This window comes from Macadamia integrifolia, chromosome 11 (genome assembly GCF_013358625.1).
Source record: "Macadamia integrifolia cultivar HAES 741 chromosome 11, SCU_Mint_v3, whole genome shotgun sequence".
In the NCBI taxonomy this organism is placed as follows: Eukaryota; Viridiplantae; Streptophyta; class Magnoliopsida; order Proteales; family Proteaceae; genus Macadamia; species Macadamia integrifolia.
In genome coordinates, this window is record NC_056567.1 from 26,859,429 (window position 1) to 26,878,792 (window position 19,364).

A 19,364-nucleotide genomic window follows, 5' to 3' on the forward strand; every position below is an offset into this window, starting at 1 on the left:
GAATATCATTCGCAATGACCTCATCCTGGTAGTGCGTAGTTTCTTCTACAACCCTAACCAAATCGGTGGGATCAACCACACCTTCCTTTGTCTAATCCCCAAAAAGGAGGGTGCAGTTTCCCTGAATGATTTTATACCCATTTCTCTCTATAACCTCCTCTATAAGTCCATTGCTAAAATCCTAGCCAACAGGAAACAGAAAGTCATTGACTCTCTTGTCAGTCAAAATCAATCCGCTTTCATTGCTGGCAGAAGCATCTCAAATAACATTATTCTCTATCATGAGATTGTCTATGGTTTCGCCCGTAAGTCACACCCCGACTGCCCTCCTTAAGATTGCCATTCATAAAGCATTTGACACGATTAGTTGGGACTTTATTACCAATGTTCTGCTCCAAATGTCCTTTCCGGCCTCTTTCGTACACTAGATCCGTTCTTGCATCTCCTCCCCTCGCTTCTCTGTCTTAGTGAATGGAAGCCCAGTCGACTACTCCTCGGGGCGCGGAATCCATCAAGGATGCCCTCTCTCTCTCCTCTTATCTTCTCCATCTCCTTGGAAATTCTTTCCCGTTCCATCTAATCAACCACTAACCTCCATCTCATTTCTCCCATCCCGAAATGCAATTCCATCCTCATTTGGCTTTTGTTATTGACATTATGTTCTTCTCCAAAGTTGATCCCTTATCCATCTCCAATATCATATCCACCCTCCATTCGTTCGAATCCATTTCGGGTCTCAAAATCAATCTCCTTAAGTCCAACATCTTTCTCTCAGGCATCTCACCTGAGGCCCAGGCCACTTTTTCTGGTATCTCTGGTATCCCGCTGGGTTCCTTACCTGTTAGGCATTTGGGCCTCCCACTAATTACCACCAGGCTTTCCTCCCATCATTGTGCCCCTTTGTTTGACCATTTTAAGAAAAAGCTCTAGCTTTGGAAGGGGAAACTTCTGTCTTTCGCTGGCCGCTTAACCTTGATTAGATTGGTCCTCCAATCCCTATATCTTTACTGGTCTAGCACCTTCATCCTCCTTGCCTCTATCATCAAGGCCTTTGAGGGTCTTCTCTACTCCTTCCTTTGGAAAGGCTCTAATTCCTCTAAATTCCTCAAACCTCTTAGTTGGAAGAAGGTCTGCCTCCCTAAATTTGAAGGAAGGTTAGGAATCAGGAGAATCAAATATGCCAATTCAATGGGAGTTCTTAAGCTCATCTGGAAGATTGTCTCGAGCAGAAAAGCATTTGTGTTGACTAGATCCTCTCTAGTTTACTTAAGCATAACTCTCTCTAGACGGCCCCTTCCATTTCTGATGCTTCTTGGATTTGGAGAAAGATCCTCGAGCATAGGCCCCTGGCCTACTGCCATTTCCTATTCCATTGGAAATGGTAGTCTACCTCTCTGTGAAGGACCCCTAGCATCCTTCAGGCATTCTGTCCCATTTGGTTTCCCCCAGAGTCATCTACTCCTCCAGTCTTCATGCCAATGCTTGGGTCTCCTCTATTCTTTCTCTCAGTGGTTGGTCGCCTCCCTCCTCTGCCCTTCCTCTGCTTGATCTCTAGTCTTCCCTCCCCCTCTCCACCCTGGGTATAGAGGAAGAGAAGACCACTGTATTTGGCTCCCCTCTTCTAATGGGATATTCTCTTCTGCCTTCACCTGGTCCTTTATCCGTTCCCCTTCCCCGACGGTTCCTTGGCACAAACTAGTCTGGTTTCAGGGTCATATTCCTCGTCAGAGTTTCACTCTTTGGCATTGCTTGTCTAGTTGTCTTCCCACCCAATCCTTCCTCATCCACCGTCATATCCCTGCCAATCCTTCCTGCTGCCAATGCCACCCGGGTATAGAGGATACCCTCCATCTCTTCTTCTCTTACCCCCTATCCTGCCAAGTCTAGAAATATGTCCTTTCCATATGCTAGCCTTTTAGAAGACCCATCCTCCCTTTTGACAGAGAATGTATTTGGGTAGATATGTTCTTCTCTGATTTGACCATTTGTGACACTATTGGTAAATTGGCCTTTTGTGCTACTATAAACCATCTTTGGATGGAGCGCAACATTCGTAGATGGACCTCCAAATCTCGATCTTCGGATAAGATTTGGAAAGCTATCTCCTTTGATGTTGCTTCCAAAGCCCAGGCCCTCCTTCCTCAGCAGAACAACCCTGTTCCTAACTCCCCTAGAAACTCCCACCTCATTTTTTCTTGGAACCTTCAAGTTGTCCTCTCCCAATCCCCCTGACTGCTTTGTGGCTCTCCACCTCCCCCATCCCCCCCCCCTCTCTTTTATAGTTTGTGATAGTTTTGTGTAAGTTTTTTATTTTCTCCCCTTGGGTTGGCTTCTCCTTGTTGGCTTAAGCCTCCCTCCCCCCTTTCCCCCTTGTATATTCTTCTTCTATTCGTAATGAATTATTTATTCATCCAAAAAAAAAAAAAAATGTAAGGCTGAATACAAGTACCCAACCCCCCGCCCCCCACAATAAATAACCCCAACACTATACTAATGTTAGTACACAAACAATCCACCCAAACCACTAAACCACAACAAGAAGTCCCATCGGCTAGGACCGAAAACCCAATAAAATCCAGCAAACAGTGATGCAAATAGATCACCTAACTCAGGTGATGAAAAGACTAAAATAACCCCTACAGTGGACCTTAAAAACACGTAACAAGACCCTAGGAAATAAATCAACAATGCTGGACAAAAAAGAAAATACCTTCAACCAGAGAAAATAAGGCAAACTTCAGAAATTTGATCATAGTTGTCAAGGCGACAGCCGACAAAACGACCTAAGGAGGTGGAGGGGCACCTAAGCACTTGGGTGACAAGGCACCCAACGGTTAGTTCCCCCGCCCCCACCCCACCCCCACCCCCACCCCCACCCCCACCCCTTCTCTTTATTTTTTTGGATGGGTAAATAAATGTATCAAAGAAAGGGGAGGGAAATCATAAACCTGAAAGGGTAACAAAAGCCCACATGGACTAAAAGACGAGCTAAGAAGCCCATTCAACTCGAAGGACTGCAACCAAGGCCCAAAGGGCTTCAAGTCTCACATGTGCAACACATCACAAAGCCCACATGGCTAAAAACAAAGCAAGGAAGCCCATCTAGGGCAACCAAGTCAAATCCAGTTAGGCAAACATCTCCTCTTCATCTATCCAGCCGCCAAGGGAGCATCGCTGGAGAGAGGGTTGTCACTTTGAAGGGTGCTGGCCTCGCGGAGGGCCACAACCAAGCTTGCAGCTCTCCTAGCAGAGGTGACAGCCACAACTGAGCGCCGACCTTGCAGAGGGCAATGGCGAAGGGGCTGCCGACTGAGCATAGCTGGCAGCTAAACGGCCGCTTGCCATGCAGCTGGCAGAAAAATGGCAAAAGCAGAGCGAGCCAGGCAAAGGGTGGCTGGCCAAGCAGGGTTAGCGGTGAACAGTTGCAGACCAAGTGGGCTGGCAGGAGACCCAGCGGTGAAGGAACAGATCGGCGGAGAAAAATGGCAACTAGTGCTAAAGCAAGCAAACGAGATCGGAGGCGATGAGGTAGCTAGCCGAGCGGGAATCCAAATGAGCATAAAATCCAGCAGGGATGGTGACCTACAGGGCAGGTGGCTAAGAGGAGGCAGCTGGCCAAGAGGGAATCCAAATGAGCATAAGATTCAACAAGGATGGTGACCTACAAGGCTGGTAGAGATAGAGAGAGAATGAGAAGGGAGGAAGAGAGGCAAGGGAAGCATTGGCTGAAAGGGAGGTTTTTCTTAGCTTAAGGTTTGCATGAGGGGAAAGGGGCTCTCGTCCAGTCCCCTCCTTTTCTAACATATACATTATATAATTAAAAATTAACATTAAGCCAAATCAAGTCATCAAAAAGAACAATTAAACTACATAAAATTTTCAGAAACATCGTAAAATAATTATTTTATAAAAACAAATAAGCTAATAACAATAAGAATTAATGAATAATGCAGCAGAAAAAAAAATCATATTGTCGCATAATAATATGCAAAGAGTATTTGGGTTAAATCAAAGATGTCAACACTATGGGCATCTTGAAGCTCATCTAGAAAACTACCTCAAAGCATAGCAGTATTTGGATCTCTTGGGTTTACTCCTCGCCCCTCAAAAATAATTCCCTTTGGACTGCCTCCCCCTCCTCTAATGCCTCTTGGATCTAGCACAAAATTCTTAGCTCCAAGTCTTTTGCTCTTGGTGCTATCTCCCACGTCATTCGCAATGGCTCCCTCTGGTTGGACCCTTGGCATCCCTTTGGTATCTTCCTCTCCTTGGTTACTCCTAGAACCATCTATTCCTTTGGATTGTGTAGATCTGTCTGTATCGCCTCCTTCCTCTCCCCCAGAGGATGTTCTCCTCCCAGGCTCCTAGCTCCCCCCTCCCCCCCTCCCCTTGCTAATATATTGTCCTCCCTCCCACCCCAATCCCTCTGGGACACTGGGGAAGAGAGGATAAGTTTCTTTGGCTTCCCTTCCCCTTGAGTTTGTTTACCTCTGCCTCTACTTGGGATTTCATCCATTCAAAAGGCCCCTTATGACTTGGCGCAGTATTATTTGGTTTAAAAGTCACATCCCTCGCCACAGCTTCACAGCCTAGTGTGCCATCTCCAACTACCTCCCTACGTAGTCTTTCCTCATCTACCGGCACATTCATGTCCCCTCCTCCAGCTGTCTTTGCTGGAATGGCATTGAAGATGTTGATCTTTTTTCTCCTACCACATCTCTGCTTCTATCTGGAAGAGTGCCCTTTGCTCCTACAAGCCGTCTCGCACGATCATCCTCCCTTTGTCTAGAGAATAGATTTGAGTTGACATGCCTTTTGGTGGATCTACTATTTGTGACATTGTAGGGAAGTTTGCCTTTGGTGCTACCATCAACCATATTTGGATGGAGCGAAATCTTTGTAGATGGACTTCGATGTCAATTCCAAACTTAATTGTCTCCACCATCGTCCAGTTTACGATTCCTCAAGGAATAGGCTCATTGTTGTCTCCTAGAGCCTCCCCCCTCCATTATTTCCCCTCCCTAATGTAGAACTAGGATTGACAAGTCAATCTAGTCCCAATGTTGCAGGATACTCTGTAAGAACTTGAGCAGATCAATAACACTTTGTGTAGTTGAGAGAAGAAGAAGATGAGTTAAGGAAGAGGACCTCTTGTGCTTCACACCGCTGAAAGTCAATTGGATCAAACACCAATTCCATCAGCCTTGATCAAACACAAGACAAATCTCCATGTAGAAGACAATAGCAACAACCATTAATTTTTTTATCAAAATCATCTAGGCCTTTAGGAGCCTCCTCTTCTTTATTTATAATGTTAATGGGGGAGGGAATTACAAAATAGAAGGTTCCTCAAAAGGGAAACCAAATATTCTCCTAATACAATAGCTACTAAAAACTGAAATTAGAAACTAACTGAAATTAGAAACTAGTTGAAAAAGGAAACTAACTACTAAGGACTTGACTCAATTAATAACTTGACTCATAAGGAAACAAATATAACTCAAATCAAGCCCAACTAGAAAGGAAACTAATGAAAATGGAAACTAACTAGTAATCCCGTACTCAATCTTAGAGCCCCATTTTTAGACCCATAAAAGTGGTCTATTATACTCAAAACACATGGGATCAAAAGCCTAACATGTATGGAACCCAACCCTAGGCTTATTCCTAATAAAACAAGTCTATTTTGGTAATTAATCTGCATCATCTCTCCCGGTCTTAAAAGAACTCGACTCCGTCGAGTTAGGTCGTGCTCCCAAGATTCCCTTGTAAATCGCTCGCCGATGAGGTGGCACATATCTCGAAATAGAAGGGAGCATAACTCCAAGAGGAGGGAGAGTAGGTTGATGTGTCACCGGAGCAGGAGTCAGTCGACGACGTGGCATGTCTGATAATGCATGTGGCCTCATTAAGTACATACGACCTCCTTGCTTTACCTTTATAGTGTTCCGTGCGCCATCATAGAGAATGCCTGCATGTCGCTGCCAAGGTCGCCCTAGAAGAATGTCGCAGTGCGCCAATGAGGTGACCAAGCAGGTGACATGGTACTGTAGTGGCCCAAACTGTAGATGTACTCGAACAATTGCAGTGGCCTCTTCTCGAGCTGTGGGTCCAAAACCTCGCACGTGAATCTTCTTGAAAAGCTGCTTCTGTGGAAGGTTGTGTGCTCGAACAAATTCAGCAGATATAAAATTTGCTTCTGCCCCAGTATCAACAATTGCATGAACATCAATAGGGTCGGAGCCGTGCAGGAGAGTACCCTTCTGTCTGAAGAGAGGAGCTTTATCAACTAGTCTATTCGAAAAGGATGAAAGGCTAGCTGAATGAGCTTCTACATCCTCATCTTCATCATCGACAATATCATCGTCCTCGAGCGGATAAGGATATAAATGAGATTCATCTTCGCTCTTCTCTGTCGGCTGCTTCTCTGCTACGTTCACAGAACGAGTCCTGTTGGGACACTTGTTAGAATAGTGACCCTTCTCGCCACAACTATGGCATATGATATTCTTCACCCCAACACTATCCTTGTTGAACTCTGACCTTTTCTCTTCAACTCTGCGAGCTTCAGGCTTCTTTTCCTCCATACGCGGTGGAGGTCTATAAATTGAAGAAGTCTTGAGCATACCCTTCCAATAAATGGACTTCTCTTCAGCTGTCTTGGCATGTGCCGCTGCCACATCAACAGACCTGAAATCAGTGTTAGCCAACTCAAGTCGAATCTCAGTACTTAACCCACTGATATATCGCATCACCAGTTGTTGGTCTGTTTCCTGAAGTCGACACCTTGAAGACAGTTTGTGGAATTCGAGGGTGTATGAATCTACATCTTTGTTCCCTTGTTGCAAGTTAAGTAATTTATGGAACATTACCTTTTCATAATTAAGAGGAACAAATTTTTCAGTCAGGATCTGCTTCATGACTTCCCAATTGATAACGGGTCCAAGTGTTCTGACAAACCTTGCATGTAGTACATCATCCCACCATGAACATGCATACCCAATAAACTTGGTGATGATGAGTTCACACTTCTTCACGTCTGGAAGAGACTTATACGCAAAAATTCTCTCCACTTTGGTAAGCCAGTCAAGAAATTCCTCAGGTCCTTTTTCACCACTGAACTCGGGAACCTCCACTTTGATGCCATAATCTCTGTCAAAAAATTGCCGAGTAACATCTTGGGGAACAATTGGATCAAGTTGCTGCCTCTGAGGTGTATCTTCGATCCGTAAAGTGTTGAGCTGAGGAGGTAATGTAGAGGGTCCTTCTTCAGCTCGCTTGTCGGACCTCTTCATAAAGGCAATCATCTCTTCCATAAACTTATCAAACTTGGCTTCAGTCCTCTCAAGCCTAGCATCAGTATTCTGTTGGTTCTCGGCTAACTCACGATACAATTTGTGCAACTCAGCATTGGTGATGTGACTTGCCATGGTTAGAAAATTGCAGGAAAATTTGCTCTGATACCACTTAATGTAGAACTAGGATTGACAAGTCAATCTAGTCCCAATGTTGCAGGATACTCTGTAAGAACTTGAGCAGATCAATAACACTTTGTGTAGTTGAGAGAAGAAGAAGATGAGTTAAGGAAGAGGACCTCTTGTGCTTCACACCGCTGAAAGTCAATTGGATCAAACACTAATTCCATCAGCCTTGATCAAACACAAGACAAATCTCCATGTAGAAGACAATAGCAACAACCATTAATTTTTTTATCAAAATCATCTAGGCCCTTAGGAGCCTCCTCTTCTTTATTTATAATGTTAATGGGGGAGGGAATTACAAAATAGAAGGTTCCTCAAAAAGGAAACCAAATATTCTCCTAATACAATAGCTACTAAAAACTGAAATTAGAAACTAACTAAAATTACAAACTAGTTGAAAAAGGAAACTAACTACTAAGGACTTGACTCAATTAATAACTTGACTCATAAGGAAACAAATATAACTCAAATCAAACCCAACTAGAAAGGAAACTAATGAAAATGGAAACTAACTAGTAATCCCGTACTCAATCTTAGAGCCCCATTTTTAGACCCATAAAAGTGGTCTATTATACTCAAAACACATGGGATCAAAAGCCTAACATGTATGGAACCCAACCCTAGGCTTATTCCTAATAAAACAAGTCTATTTTGGTAATTAATCTGCATCAGTTCCTCCATCTCTGAAGAGTTTGAGGTTCCTCCTTGTCATGTCTCCGAGGAGAAATCTCAAAACTTCCAGTCTGGTTCTTAACGTCCGATGGCTTAACCTAGAAGAAAATGGGGAAAATTGTTTGACCGGTGGTTCTATAAGATCCCAGCATCTGATCAAGCTCCCAAAGGCACCATTTGCTTTCTGCATATCTTTCACTGAAGATGGCTACCGAGAGCTTGCAGACTTTTATTACTCTTAAAAGCTCCGGCCCAATGTCTTCTCCTTTCCACAGATCTTTGCTGTCAATGAAAGCATGGATTCCATGATCCTTCAGTGCTCTGTAAAGGTGGCCAACGAAGGTATTGCGGGTGTCTTCGCCTCTGAAGTTGATAAACACATCATAGCTTATGGATCCAACATCATAGCTTGTAGATCCAACATGTGATTCCATGAAGATTGCAGTTTCAGATAGAGAGATGCGATTGTGAATTTGTGTAAGAGCGGATTGATTTGCGTTGATTGAAGAGGGTTAGATGATTTAGACAGAAAGTGACCGCTCTGTTTCTTACTTCCTTCTGAAGTGTGGATAATGGGCATGGGATTGAGGAGGGAAAAAGTGGGGAACAGAAAATTCATTTGCATACATTATTGGAGTATTGGACTGACGATTGAGTTTTACACAAAAGAAGGGGCTGACAAGTGAGGATTGGGTGGGGACTGACGAGGCGATAATGTAAAGAAGAAAAGAATGCTGACAAGTTCTCGCCCCTCGCAGAAGAAAAGGTTAAATAAATTTTTTTCTTTTTGGACAGAAGTTAAATAATTCAATAATGATGCCGACACGCTTGGAATACATCCTCGTATCTTCTGCAGAAGGCATTGAACGGCAGTGAGCGGTGATGAGGATGAAAGATGGGATTCATGCTGAGTCATTCTAGCCGTTTGATCTCATTGCCACTCACTCACAAAGAATTTGAACCTTTTATCTTCTCGCACAGCTGGGTGTACCGGGTGTTCTTTGGGGTGTGCACTTATGTGTTGGAGTGCATACATTTAATATATGCAAATTGCTTGAGTGAGATTCAAATCGTCTGGTATTCTTTATTTTATTATTCTCGTGTTATTCTAGGAGCAAAAGACGTAGACAATATTAGTGGACCTCGTGAATTTGTATGTATTACTATTCTTGTTTATTTATTATTTTTTACATCGATTTTAAGATTACATTTCTACACCTTTACCCTTTTCACATAAAGTTGAACCCATTATGCTATTTATCCATTAAGGAAAGATTAGTGTTACTGTATTAGTAGGATAGAAAGAGCTATTGAATCATTTTCAACTATTTATTTCATAAATTTATTACTTGGCCTACACGGGAAAAAACTGCATCACAAGTAACTACATATCTACGCTATGGTGTGTGGAAATATTCAATCCAAAAGTATTAGGGCTCGTTTGTTTGGAGAGGAGTTGGGTGTGGGAATATGATACCCGTTGGTTGGGAAAAAGACAAGGGAAGTACAAATATGGTGAAATCTATCTTTTCCGCCCAGCAACCTTTGGATGGATGAGAGAAATGGAGAGAAGGAAAGAGATTACCGAAGTTTAGGGGTCCAATCAAGATCCGATACTGAGTCCATGAGACCACCATCTCGATGTGGCAGTGTATCAGGACAGTTAGCGTCTTACTCGAACTCAACCTCTAGAGTCATACTCACACTCAACAATCTCTCCTACATTGTAGGCATTTTCAGTGAGCACAAACTCTAGAGACTACTTGCAGTCCAAGACTATCTCATGAGACAGCAGAGTTAGAATAGGACTCTCACATGTGATAATAGACTTTCTGTCCATTATTCACAGATGTTAACTGAGTCCTACCCCATTACTATTAGAGTTTGAGTCTCCCACATGTGATCATAGAGTTTGTCTATAACTCAATAATTGTAATCTCTATATAAGAGCACCATTGTACACTCATTAAAGCTAATGCCAATATACAATTTCAACACAGTGACATTCAGGGCTGCAGCAACGTTTGCAGCAGTGATATTAATCTCATCTGTTTCTATGGCTTGGGTTGTTCTAGTTTTAGGGTTTTCTGGTAACTGGTTCAGAGATTTTGGGGTTCTTTTTTATTTTGGGTGCAGGTAATCCTTTCTGTTGAGACTTGTGAATCTGTCCCTACCGAGATGGCTGGTGCGAATGACAATTCGTCTTGGTCTTCGTCTTGGTCTTCGTCTTCGTCTTCATCTTCAACTATTGATTCCACGGTTTCAGTTTCTGTTGATGTTTGCGGTAGGGACAACGATGGGGGTTTATGACACGGACGATGATGAAAGTTTGCAGCAGGGACATTGCCCAATGTCTGCGGCGATCAAGGGGATGTGAAATCGTCTGCAATTTCGATCTCGTACAATTCCGTGCAATACCACCTTCACGCGGTGACACGTGTATTGATACCAATACAATGGCCCATATCTGATTTAAATGTCTTTTCACTTAATGTTTTATTAGTTGTACCAGATATGGGCCATTGTATTGGTATCAATACACATGTCGCTGCCTGAAGGTGGTATTGCACGGTATTGTAAGAGATCGGAATTGCAGACCATTTTTTTTCCAGAGGATGGAGGTTTGTGGCAAGGACAATGATGCCCGATGGTTCAGGGGTCCCTCCGAGATTTTTGCCGAACTCCCCATCAATGTCTCACCGATTTGGTGAGACTTTGGTGATGGCTGAGGTGGGAGAAAAGGACATCCACGTGGGCTGTCCAATAAAGTTATCATTTGGGGTGAAACCGGCCGGGTTTCTTAAAACCCTAATCCAACCTTAGGTTCTCAAAATTCAATCCAGGCCCAATCTAATCCTATTGGATTCATGTTTTGGTCCAACTTTATCGGGTTCATACCAACCCAACCCAACCCAACCCTAATTGACCCTATCATGCCGGGTTGGGTTGGGTTGGATTGGCCTAGGTTGGATTGACCTTGGTTTTCATAATGGTTAGATTAACCTTGATTGACATGTTTTTTCCATTCATGTTGCATATATTAAAAAATTATAGATAAATAAAATACCTATTGGAGCTCTAATTTCTATTATAAAGATGCAAGGTTAAATTTCGAGTTGGGTTGGGCTGGGTTGAGGCCTCAACCCTAACCCAACCCAACCCAACCCTGACCTAGGGTTGGGGTTTTTCAACCCTAACCTGCCCTCAAGATCAAAAAACTTGGTCCAAACTCTGATCAGGCTTAGGGTGGGCAAGGGTGGGTTCGGTTTGTCGGGCCAAACTTTCATCCCTAGTTATCATGTTTCTCCATAATCCCACGTCATTTAAACAAACGAATTATCCCACCCCAGCAAAACCCCTCTAAACAAACAGGCCTTAGGTGAAAAGCCTACGGCTATGAAAATCTAAGGACCCAAAGTCAGTCAATGTGGAATTGGTCTATGAAAATTCAAGGACCCAAATTTAGTCAATGTGGAAGAATATGTTTATGGCATTTAGAGGTCAGAACAGGGAAGGAGGGTGGGTGTGAAGGGTGACCCTTAAAATTTTCTCTTTCAAGGTTCATTGTGCATCATTCATGTCAATAATCGTTGGGAAGAATTCAGAACGGTTATAAAGTGATAAGGATAGGTTTTGTTTGTGGATTTTGATTATGAATAGACTCAATGGATGGGTGGATGACTAGTTCATCCCTTCTCTACGAGGTTATTTCTATATCTAATGAGCTTGTGGCTCTTTTCTCCCAAATTTAGTCATTCAGATTTTCCAAGTTTTTAAACCTTGTTTCGTAGAAAGTATAAAGTATATACTGTATGAAACTCTGGCTTCCCTACATCAAAAGTGATCATCTAATAACATTGACATTTGAGCTACTTCTATTAATTCTCCACTGTGTTTCTGAATTCAAATCCCATTACATTCTTAATAGAATAATAAGCTTGTCAAATGATTAATTCAGGCATTAATTGCTCTCCAAATAGTTATTAGAGATTCCAGGATGAGGGCATCAAATAAAGGAGAACATTTCATATGCATTTTGCTTTCCATCTCTCAAATCCATGAAACACTCAGATTGTAGCCAGAGACTCGAGTCATTGATGATCATGCAGTTTCTTTTCCACAAGCTGCTTCAAGAAACTTTTCAGACTTCCTTTACGCACGAGCATATCTCTGTATCAATAAATTCCTTTTCATTGATGTGAATCCTGGAGAAAAAATAAATAAATAAAGCCAGAGGCATAACTCCCAACTACAAACGTGGGTCCCAATGAGGCCAAATTTGATTAAAAAAATGGATGTTATACACTGGGAGTAGTTACACTAGTCTGCATTTGGTTTGTGGTTGCTGTTCATTGCTTTAGGAATCTCAACTGTTTTACTTTTGGTTTGCTAACATTCCTAAGTAGTAAATTCTGATTATTGTGGCTTTGTTTGATTGTAAGGGGAATACAAATTTTTTATGTAAAATAAAATTTTTTTCTCAGAAAAAATAAAGTTAAATGTTTGATTGCAAGGGAATTATATTTTACATGTGAAAAAAAAAAATTCACTTAACCGTTAAAATTTCCCTTTATACATCCCCACCAAAATAGGAAGAAAAAAAAAAAACCCTACTCTCACGATCTCTCCCACTCTCGAGACTCTCACCCCGTTCATGACACTCAACAATCTCTCTCTCTCTCTCTCTCTTTCTCTCTCTCTCTCTCTCTCACGACTCAATTGGATTTATTTTGACCAAAAAACTTTGGGTTTGAGCCAGATGGAGCATTACTAACTTATTGGGTTTGTTTTGACCAAAAGACTTTTGGAATGGGCCTTTCACTTGTTATCACTTGTGATCTATTACTATTTTCTTTGTGATTATCTTTTATATTATTTTAAATATTTGTTTATGCTGCATTCATTTGATATATAGAATGAAATGGTTTATTTTGATTGGTGAGAAAACATAGTATCTGATGACATTTGGTTTGAGTTGGTACAGACCTTGAATGACCTAATTCACATAACCAATATAAATTTTGAGGAGCTAAGTGGGTTCTGGATTGAAAAGTACTCCCCCACCCCCCCCCCCCCCCCCAAAAATCTATTTTGAGGAGTTTGGTTTGATTATTAGTTTTTTAAAATTTTACATCTATTTTACATCCAACCAAACAACTCTGGTAAATTAATTTCACTTCACTTTTATTGCAACCAAATGACTCAAAAGAGAAAAAAAATTCGCTTCACTTCCCTTCCCTTCCCTTCCCTTCCCATTTCCCTTGCAACCAAACGCAGCCTGTGTGATTCTTATTTCCACTCTAGGAATTGGTTCCCACGTTCTGTAGGGAAAGCTGCACATCCAAGAGGTCTCTATGAGCTCCCCAGTTACACATACTCCATTGCTTTCCCCTTTCTTTCTACTTGTGCCTCAGATCACGACTTTTGCTTCTAGCAGTCTCAGACCTATACACAGGTTTAGATGCCTCAGATCACAACTTGCGAGCCAGGATTCCAAGAACTTCAGGCAAGACACTAGCGCGTATACCACGTGGAACAAGATCCATGTAAACGATCCCAAGTAGCTGGGACAAGGCCTAGTTAGTTGATTTCAGTTGCCAGATGCAGAAACAGAGCACAGAGAACATGCGACCAAGAGCAGAAACTAAGGCAGGAGCACCTCAGACTAGACGAAACAAACGGCGTCATCAGTGTACAAGAAAGAGTTTATCTAATAAGAACTCAAGGCTTAGCAAGAATGCAGCAGAACAAACAAAAGTTAACTGATCTAGAACCAAAAAGCAAACATGTAGATGAATGAGCAGCAAATATCTAACAACCATGAGAGAACTAGCTTCAATATCACCAAAACATGAGTGGGTACACTTGAGACTTGAAGACCAACCTCCTGAGGGGGAGACCACAAGCCAACAACCATTAATGAAAACCCTGATAGATCACTCCTAATATTGATCCAATCTATTATATACTCAACTAAGAGATACATCCTCCTATTTGCCCCCATGAAACACCATAATCTACATACTTCCAAAGAGGACAAGATCAAACACCAGTAGGACCAATAATGTTTGCAGGAAAAACTTAATAGATTTTAAACAAACAATGCTTCTAGAAGTGCAAGCAGCATCTTTACCACTCCCACTTTCTGCTCTTGAAATTAACTTTCTATTGTAAAATAAAATAATTAAAATAAAATGCAACAAAATTTTGTCTGCAATATGTCCCAAAATATAAGTTATGTTATCCCAGAATTAAGTACACCAGTGACCAGTCAACTTCCAAAAACAATGAAAAGAAAGACTAGTCACCAATATGATTGCCCCAAAACTTCTAACATCAATTTTATCAATCAAATCTGAACAAGACCAAACCAAGAAATGAAAAAACTAGCCAATTAATCTCTCTATTGCAAAGGCTGACATTTCCCTAAGTTATACATCTGGAGACTGAAGCATCTCAATCAAACATCGGACAACACCTCTCTGTACAATGTATACCTGCAAGAACCTGATTATTAAGAACCTACATTTTTTTAGGGGGGCTGGGAGGATACAAACTAATAACATCAACCCCTTAAAAGGCAAGAAGCAAGAGATTGGCCAGAAATAAACTCATTGTTAAAAATGGAAAACTAAAATATCGAAGCAGAAGCCTCCCTTCAAATTTAGGAAGGGTCTAGAGGAAAAAAAAAGGAAATGACGATTGCTATCCACCTTGCAATCTGAATCCCTTGCAGAAAATTATCCAAGTAACAAAGCTGTCTCCCTTTGGCTCTTCAAACAGCAGGAGCTGTCATCAAACACATAAATTTAGAATCTCTGGAAGAAGGAAATCATTATTCACAGCAACTTACAGTAATAACAGCTATACATCAACAATAGTAAGACCATCTCTGGCTGAACCAACTTGGAGAACACATAAAGATGATATAGAGTCCAAAATTAGAAATACCTTAGTCCAATGACAGGTTGTAAAGCCCCAGCAACTCAGCAAGGAGAACGAAGGACCAGATTATCATTGACACCAACCTGTTAAAAACACAAAAACTAAACCAGAGTATGACACTGATGCAGGCCCTATATGTAAAAAATTGGATAGAAGTTATACTGCCTCACAATATATAGCAGCATCCTTGGACCAAAGCATTAGAACCAGTGCAGGAAGTCCATCTCAGATCTCTCATTATATTTGTCTTTATAATGCCTCTGTTTTGCGGCTGACGAATGCTAGGTGACTTGTGTCTGAAAAAAGTAAGTTTCCGTGGCAACCGATAAAACAACAACCGGTCTTGTGAGTCTGGTAAGAATTCCCATGATTGGCGATGAACACAAAATTGGACTAAAGTAGAGGGCAGCGGTTTGCATCGAAGGTTGTACATACTAAGTTCAACGTAATGCAGAGACGTCATATTCTCCATTGACCTTGGCATATACATGAGATCATCCCAATGTGAAAGATGCAATACCTCTAGCTTTTTTAACAGTCCAACACCATCAGGCAGTGTTTTAATATTTGTTTCATTCAAGAAAAGATCAACCAAAGATTCTTTTAAGTCACCAATGGATTCAGGCAACTTATCCAGTGAGGTGCAATGACTGAGAATTAATTTTTGAAGAGAACTCAATCTGCATATACTGTTTGGGAGTGTCTTGAGAGATCTGCATTTTTTCAAGTTCAAGTAAACGAGCTCCCGAAGATGCCCAATAGATTCATGTAAATCAACCAAAGAATGGCAATCATCAAGATACAAACTCTCCAAGAGAGGAAATCCTGAGAAGTCGGGGGACTTAGACAGAGACTGACAGTGACTGAGTTTAAGAACTTTCAATTGTTGAAACACCTGTCAAACAAAGAGATGAATTCAAAACATTAATGTAAATTAATACTTAGGTTATAAAATGAGAGAAAAGTAAAGACAAATATAACTCACCTTATTTTCATGCCAATTATTCCAACCTCGTCTAACTGAGCCAAAACTTAAGTCAAGTGTAACTAATTCTTCATGATAAAAACTGGCAGATAGTTTTTTTAATGGACAATTCTGCCAACTCAGCCATCTTAACCTAGAAGGAAGAAATTGAAAGCTCCCCTTCAAGGTTGCTCCATCCACTTGTAGTATTCTTAGTCTAGGCATCTTCTCAAAGGCTTTAGTATATAAGCAAGGGGGGCTGTCATTTGAATTGAATCTATGGAGGAGACCTTCAACCATATCATTCCCCTATGGTAGAAAAATAGTCCATGTAAATAGATATTGATAAAACATAAAAATGTAGAAGCTTTGTCAATGTACTCCATGCTTATGCGTTTGGTCCTAATGCAATTTATTTCAATATCTATTTATATATTAAAATTGTATGCTTACCTAGAGTAACAGCAAAGGAAAAATAAATAAATAGATTCATGTAATTGAATCTTACCTTTCCACCACTCAATACTCTGTTGATTTTGTCACGGGACCATAGCCTGCTATGTTTACCAGGTTCCACAGGACTTTGATTGTAGGCAATTCTCCTTCCCATATCTCGAATCTGATCGTGCATCTCCAACTTCTTCGATTCATTAATCTTTAAAAGGGATTTTCTACAGAGAACTTCTATGCGGTAATTCGGTTCAAAGCCACAAGCTTCCCATATGGAAATTACAGTTTCTTCATCCCATCCTATAAAAAAACATGCAGCATCCAGAAACATGGCTTTCTCAATATCATCTTGCAGATTATCGAAGCTTATCTTTAATTTTCCATAGACATCATTATGAGGAATTTGTTTCAACATCCGATGCATGCTTTTCCATACTTCTTTGTCTTTGGTAATAGATAAATCGGAACCCGAAACCTCCAGGGCTAAGGGTAGCCCTCCTGTAGTGCATACTATATCAACTGAAAGCTGCATGTAATCAATGGGAGGTTGTTCTAGAGAAAAAGCATATGAACTGAAGAGTTGAAGACTCTGTTCATCAGTCAATCCTTTTGGCTCGTATATTTTACGATTACTGTGAGGAATTCCACTTAGAACACTCCTATCTCTGGATGTAACGATTATCCTACTTTTAGGACCAAACCAATTGAGATCACCAGCCAATGTGTCTAATTGAATACAATTGTACACATCATCAAGAACGAGAAGAATATCTGTTTTTCCAAGTCTTTCTCTTATCAATCTTGATCCTTCTCCAGGACTGCATATTGTTATTTTCTTCCGAAAAATACTTTTAAAAAGTGTTTCTTGCAGAGAAACCATACCATTGGGCTGTGATGCTTTCTCTCTAATGTTATCAAGAAAACAACTTTTGCTAAAATTTCTAAAGATGCGGTTGTATACGAATGTTGCAATGGTTGTCTTCCCAATACCGCCCAAACCACAAATGCCTAGAAATTGAACATCGTTAGAATTGTTATTTGATAGTAGAGATAATAGAGATGCTATGCGGGGCTCTAATCCGACAGGGTGTTTAACTTCAATCAAGGGGACTTTATTCAATCGGTCCCAGGCTTCATTAACAACTGAAGTTACTAACTTTGATTGATCCCTGCAATTAGTTCATCGAAAAAGGGAAATCACAACTCACAATACAATTGGAAGTGAACTCAAATCCTAAAAGAAAATATGAACGAAGTATTTTTGAGGGGACTGAGAGTGAGACTTACCCAACATCAAAAACCCATCCGTTCTTATCTCCTACCACTCGCAGAGCGTCCTTCCATCTCCGTAGAGTTTCAGGTGCCTCCTTACCATGTTTCGCAGACGAAATCTCAAAACTTTCGGTCTGGTTCTTAACGTCCGTTGTCTTAACCTTGAAGAAAATGGGGAAAATGACTTGACCATTGAGTCTATGACATTCCAGCATCTGAGCGAGCTCCCAGAGGCACCATTTGCTTTCTGCATACCTTTCACTGAAGACAGCGATCGAGATCTTGGAGCCTTTTAGTGCTCTTAGAAGCTCTGGCTTAATATCTTCTCCTTTCCAAAGATTTTCGCTGTCAACGAATGCGTGGATTCCATAATTCTTTAGCTCACTGTGAAGGTGGCAAACGAAGGTATCGCGGGTGTCCTCGCCTCTGAAGTTGATAAACACATCGTAGCTTTCAGATCCATCCTGTGACTCCATGAATAATGCAGTTGCAGATACAGAGATGCGATTGTGAATTCGTCAAGAACTGCTACTCTTGTGCGAATTGGGGCACAAATTTGGACTGATGAAGTCAAGCATAGAGGAGCAATAAAGTCGGCGTCCCAATCTTCTCACGCGTAGTGGATGCTAACATTTTTTTTTTTTTTTTTTTTTTAAATCCAATGATTGTAGAAATTTTCAAGAATTCAAATCTCTTTTAACTTTTTAAAATGCCATAAATTTCAAGCTATTCATAGTCCCACCTCTTAAAAGAATGTCATTATTAGATGGACACCGCAGTATAATATCAACAAATTATATTCAAATCCTCTACCAGTCACTATTAAGTAAAGAGTTAAAATGACTCTTGTACCATTTTAACTAAAACACATGTTTAACTCATATTTTACCCAAATCCCTCATCACTCCTACCTCCATTCACCTTCACCGTGGAGGTTCAAGAAGGTTTTTTGTGCACAATTGGGCGTGCTTCAACCCAAATGAAAATTGAATGGATTTGAAGTTAGGGTTAAAGAGAAGTGAAGAACGATTTGAGGAAGAAGAACATACCTGTTTCAATTTGGGGAAGAAGTCATCACCTCTGGAAACATGAAGGATTTGGAGATGAAGAATACAGTATTGATTTGGAGATGGGGTCTTTTTCAATTTAGGGTTAGAAACTTATTAGAGGGTATAATAAGTACTTCACCTTTTGCAAGGACATTTTGGTATTTAAAAAAAAAATATATATATATATATATATATTTAAAAATATATATATATATATATATATTTAAAAATATATATATATATACACTAGCTGACATCATCATATAAGGTATATTTTGTAATAGTAACTGACGGCAAGGGGTCTGAGTATAATTTGGTATTATACAGGAGGTATCTCTCTAATAGTGACATTTTGCAGGGTTTGGCGTTGTAGTATATAAATATCATGTGCACATAGAGAATTGTACAATAATTACACAATTAAGAATTAGAGAGGATCAAAATCACTCGTGCGAATCTTTAAACATAAGAAAAATTTCTACTGCCACTTAAGTTCACTCCGTTGGTTTAGGAAAAAACTGTTAAGTAATG

The 19,364-nt window shown here is 40.7% G+C and overlaps 1 protein-coding gene across 4 annotated transcripts; it reads right to left on the reverse strand.

The window, feature by feature from the left end:
* Positions 1–13,361: 13,361 nt before the first annotated feature.
* Positions 13,362–18,433, reverse strand: LOC122092712 (disease resistance protein RUN1-like). Of its 4 annotated transcripts, none has more exons than XM_042662953.1 (7): positions 17,800–18,433; positions 16,571–17,681; positions 16,084–16,371; positions 15,269–15,993; positions 15,105–15,199; positions 14,867–14,942; positions 13,362–13,818 (listed from the first exon to the last, which is right to left on the reverse strand). In XM_042662953.1, the coding sequence occupies exons 1-5, from the start codon at positions 18,258–18,260 to the stop codon at positions 15,106–15,108; spliced, it is 2,679 nt and encodes an 892-aa protein (XP_042518887.1). In that variant the 5' UTR covers positions 18,261–18,433; the 3' UTR covers positions 13,362–13,818; positions 14,867–14,942; position 15,105. The 4 variants fall into 4 exon arrangements, with proteins under 4 accessions (XP_042518887.1, XP_042518889.1, XP_042518886.1 ...); XM_042662955.1 differs by lacking the exon at positions 13,362–13,818 and adding an exon at positions 14,359–14,650 and having other exon boundaries at positions 15,105–15,181; XM_042662952.1 differs by lacking the exon at positions 13,362–13,818 and adding an exon at positions 14,359–14,650.
* Positions 18,434–19,364: the final 931 nt, after the last annotated feature.